General features: G+C 36.3%; 1 protein-coding gene across 1 annotated transcript; it reads left to right on the plus strand.

Annotated features, from left to right (window-relative positions):
* The first annotated feature begins 476 nt into the window (after window positions 1–476).
* On the plus strand, window positions 477–4,344 carry LOC122032835 (cinnamoyl-CoA reductase 1-like). Its single transcript, XM_042592152.1, has 6 exons — window positions 477–721; window positions 2,489–2,661; window positions 2,754–2,936; window positions 3,481–3,643; window positions 3,737–3,926; window positions 4,021–4,344. The coding sequence occupies exons 1-6, from the start codon at window positions 598–600 to the stop codon at window positions 4,154–4,156; spliced, it is 969 nt and encodes a 322-aa protein (XP_042448086.1). The 5' UTR covers window positions 477–597; the 3' UTR covers window positions 4,157–4,344.
* The last annotated feature ends 936 nt before the right edge of the window (window positions 4,345–5,280 follow it).

Genomic DNA, 5,280 nt, shown 5'->3' on the forward strand with positions numbered 1-5,280 from the left:
AATTTAAGATAAATTATATTTATTTTTAAAAATTTTTAATATAAAAATATGAGAGGTAATTAGATAAATTATTATATATATATATATATATATATATATATATATATATATATATATATAAAACATAATTAATCAGGCTGGGTATGTCTGGGGTGACTGGCCCGGCTGTTCGCCAGTTGGAGGAAAAATTCCTACAAATTTAATTGCGTATCCTATTTAGAGGAAAAATTCTTACAAATTCATCATAACTGAGGTTCGAATCGTGAATACTTAGGTGACAACTTAGATATCCTACCGCTGCATCATAACCCCGAGAACATTTTTTTTTTAGATATTAAAATTGTAATTGAGGATTTAAGACAATTTTCCATAGAAAAAACGGAGACGCGGTGCGCCCGTATCCATTTAAATTCTCCGATCGAAATTATCAAAAGTCAAAAACTCCGTCATCATTTGGAATAAAATGGCCATGGATAATAAATCCGTAGCTGGCTGGTCCTCGTTGGCGGCGAAGAGTTGCGCTGCACCGCTGTGTAGCAGCTTGCTGGTTCTCATTTGGCGTCGGCGAAGAGTTGCGTTGCACCGATCATCATTCGCATGGATCCGGCGGCAGAGAAGAAGAGGATGTGCGTGACCGGAGCCGGAGGCTTCATCGCCTCCTGGCTGGTGAAGCTGCTGCTCTCCAAGGGATACGTCGTCCACGGCACCATCAGAGACCCGAGTAAGTTCCACTCTCCGCCTCTTGCTCAATCTCCTGCAAATATCGTCCTGGTTGTTGTATGAAGTTAGTTCTTTCTTCATTAGGTTGATCATACTGGATTGATTTTGAGGTTTCCCAAAATCTCATCAAAATATCTTCTTCTTTTTTTGCTTGGAGAATCTTTACGTCTGTTACTAATTTCATATGTGTCTGTTAAGAATGGTGTTAAATCGAAACTTGAAAATCTCACCTCTATCTCTTTAAGAAGGAAAGAGATGGTAGGGATCTGATGGATACTTGTGTTGCAAGAAAAAAAAATTGTGGAAGAAAAAATTACACTTTATGTGGAAGAGGAAAATAAGGAAACGACAGCTTCAAACTCATGATTTCATTCACAAAGACTAACAAATTTGTAGGTCTATTACATAACTCAAATAACACCACTACTACCTCATCTGTCCACTACTTGCCACCTCATCACCCACTAACTCCATCTCTATCGAAAACCAAGTTTAATTTTTAACCACCCCTCTTAAACTTAATTTTACAACCCCAAGTAAATTTTGCAGCTTGATAAAATCTCCAAATTTGAGCGGCTTGGTAAAAAATGATAGTGTGTACTTCGAGTTTATGTGTCATCTTTCACGTCCTTTTGTTGAATTTTCTTCTCTTTCATAGTTGTTATTGTAACCCCATCCTTGCTCATTATAACGACCTCGTCTATATCCACAATTTCTTCCACATGGACTTCTATTATTATTGAAGTTTTTATCTTTCTTAGTTGGTTGAAGAGTCGTCTTAAGGTGTTGTTGAGTAATCTCTTCATTTATCTTCTTCTTTTAGTGAACCCAAGAGTCGCTCTATCATCATGGCTTGTTGATCTTTGGTCTCTTCAATGATGGTTGTAATACTATCAAATCTTAAATTCAATGATCGAAGAATTTTCTCAATGATTGTTACTTTTTTTGCTTCTCACTATTTCTCTTAAGTTAATTTTAAATGGTAGAGACTTTAGAAAAATAATCGGATACCAACTCATCTTCCTTCATACGAAGAACATCAAATTCACTTCTTAACGTTTGAAGGCATACATTTTTTACTTTTTCTTCTCCTTGATACATGACTTGGAGCTTTTCCCATGCTTGCTTGGCCAATGTAGCACTTGAGATTTTCTCAAAACCACCCTCATCTAAAGCTTAATAAATGAGAAAGAAAATCTTCTTGTCTCTCTTTCTTAAATTTCTTAGACTGTCTTTTTCAGTCTGAGATAGCATCGAGTCATCACACTACTCAACGTAGCTTTTTTTCCATAATCCCAAACATCATGAGCTCCAAGAAACGTCTTCATCTTGATACTCAAATTATCTTAATTACTCACCTTGAGCACTAAAACTTGGAAGGGAGTCATACCTCCATTAGCCATAGATACCACCGTTGGAAGGAAAAAAAAATTGTGGAAGAAAAAATTGCACTTTATGTGGAAGAGGAAAAATAAGGAAACGAGAGCTTCAAACTCATGATTTCATTCACAAAGACTAACATATTTATAGGTCTATTACATAACTTAAATAACACCAATAACTCCATATTTATCTCCCCACTAACTCAATTAATGCATATACTATTACCACTAATACCTCATCTATCCACTATTTGCCACTCATCACCCACTAACTCCATCTCTATCAAAAACCAAGTTTAATTTTCAACAACTTGATGTAAGCATTAAAATTTACCCTATTTTAAGAACTCATTAGCGCTCTAAATCCTGTTGAATCTTTTATGCAGCTGATCCCAAGAATGCTCATCTAAAAGAACTGCACCCCACAGCCACAGAGAACCTTCATTTGTTTAAGGTCGATTTACTCGACTACGAGTCTGTTGCCTCGGCGATTGAAGGATGTGAAGGGGTGTTCCATCTTGCCAGCCCTGTCCCTTCTATCAGAGTGCCTAATCCAGAGGCAAGTATCTCAAGCAATTGCTTGAAACGTTATAGTTATGTAGTCTTTTGCTACAATTGTGTGATATCTGAAGCTCTTTTGATGTGGTGCAGGTAGATGTCATTGAACCCGCTGTTACAGGCACTTTGAATGTTCTCAAGGCATGCTCTGAAGCAAAAGTTCAGCGATTGGTAGTGGTTTCATCCGTTGCTGCAGTCGTAGTGAGTCCAGATGCAATGGATAAGATCTCGGACGAGGGCGCATGGTCCGATGCTGAATATTGTCGGAAAACCGAGGTAAATTGGTGAAAATTTTCTTTCTGTGATCATTGGGCAACATCAATATAATGCTGCGTGCCTTTAGTATCAGATTAGCATGTTTGAGTGTAACATGTGTCTTTGGTATATATTCTCGTTCTCTTGGTGTATATTGTCGTTGTTATGTTAGGCTCTAATCAGGGGAAGATAATGAGCGCAATTGCAAATGTCATAGCTGTGCAAGGATCGATCGCTTTATGTATTCTTTCATAGTTAGCCAACCCTAAATAATTCAAACAAACAAGACTTTGATTTCGACGATAAGATGATGGCTGATATTGCATATGCCGAGTGCTTATCTAAGATGCTTGCTAAATTATCAATAACTTTCAGCCTCTTGAGGAGAAGATAATGAGAGGAATGCAACTATCGTAGTTTTGCAAGCATTGTTCGGTGTATGTGTTATTTTAGTTACTTGACCTGAGTTAGTTGGTACAATGTTGATGTTCTGATGAATATTGCATATGCTGAATGCTTGCCTAGAAGACGCTTATTTAATCATTGATTACTTTTGTGTTCATAGAATTGGTACTGTCTTTCAAAAACACTAGCAGAGCATGAGGCACTGAACTATGGCGAGAAGCATGGACTCGATGTTGTGACTGTTTGTCCAGCTTATGTCATCGGACCGTTGCTCCAACCCACTTTGAATGCTAGCAGCATGGTTCTCATCAATATGCTGAATGGTCTATCATCTATACTTTTCTTTTGTACTATTAGAACCCTTGAAGATATCACACATGGTCTGATCCTATGTTCTCCTCATCGCCATGTTGCAGGTACCCACAACTCCATGGACAACATATTATACTATTTTGTGGATGTTCGGGACGTAGCTGATGCACTATTTCTGGTCTACGAGAAACCAGAAGCATCAGGGCGATATATCTGTGGACCTTGTGAAGTGAAACTCTCTGATTTAATACATATGCTAAGGAGCTTATACCCAAATTACAAATATCCTGAAAAGTGAGTGACATAAAACTACTGCAATTCAGAATCATTTCGAAGAACTTGCTTTCTTCTGACTTTTATGAATCTGGATTTGTTGAACATCATACAGATTCACAGAAGCAAAGGGTTTCACACTGCATTCAGAGAAGCTGGAGAAGTTAGGGTGGAGATATAGAACGCTGAAGGAAAGCCTCATTGATAGCATTGAATTTTATCGAAATGCCGGTCTTATAGACAATGCTTAAACTACATCTTGCTAGTTGATGTTGTATTATTACGGAATGAGGAAATAAGGAGATGCTAATGAACCTATAAAGTTTGTGATAGCATCTGAATGAATTCATTGGGTTGTTTGAATCAAATGAGTTGTTATTAAGATTGTGACACTTGAATTCTTGTGGAAAATGAGGATTTAGAGATATTGTCCATTTAATTTGGAGACAAAGAGCAACGTGAACAAGTAACTATGAATTTAGGATCCCTAACTTTAGCAAAATGTTTTGAGAGAGTAGCAGTAACTATCAAGAAAAACGGATGCAAATGCACTAACTTTGTTACGATGATCCTGAAGCTCCTTGGTGTTAGACGTTGCAGGCATTTAGGAAGTGAAGGGATGATCCATTCACGTACCTCCATTTAATCTCTTAATGAATTAATTTTAATGCATCGGTTACAAATCGATGCAAGCTTCCTACATAAACCTGGTGTTTAAGAACAATCAAAGGGTGTGACGGCGAAACAAGGTGTAGAGAAAACATTCAGTAAAGAGGGATTTGGTTCATGACACTTCTAAGAAGGTTTCAAAGGGTTGATTCTGGGCAATAGTAAGCTTTGCAGATCAGAGTCGTCTCCAACATCTTTTTCGATTTTTCTATCATGATCGTTGTTCTGACTTCAAGCCAGGATAAAGATCATCTCGAGAGTAGGTGTATAAATAAACCAAACCGCTCATGAACTTTTCAAAACTCGATTCGATAAAAGCTCGTTTAAGCTTGTTAAGATAAACAAATCAAGCTCAAGCTTCACAATATTCGGCTCGTTAGCTTGTGAACATGTTTGTTAAGCTCATGAATCAACTTTTAAATAAAAAAATAATAGTTTTGATATTGAATTTATAGATTTTACATTCTACTTATGAAACATATAGACAAATATATTAAATTTATTTATTAAAATAAATTATAAATTTTAATAAGAATAATTTTCTTTAAATATATAATTTAGTTTTTAATAAATATTTAAATTTATAATTTATATTTATTAAGCTTGTTTAGGCTCGATAAAAACTCAAATAAGCTCGTAAGCCATGAATATATTTGTTAAATAAAGCTCAAGTTCGGCTTGATTTTGAACAAACCAAGCTCAAACA

This window comes from Zingiber officinale, chromosome 11A (assembly GCF_018446385.1).
Source record: "Zingiber officinale cultivar Zhangliang chromosome 11A, Zo_v1.1, whole genome shotgun sequence".
NCBI lineage: Eukaryota > Viridiplantae > Streptophyta > Magnoliopsida > Zingiberales > Zingiberaceae > Zingiber > Zingiber officinale.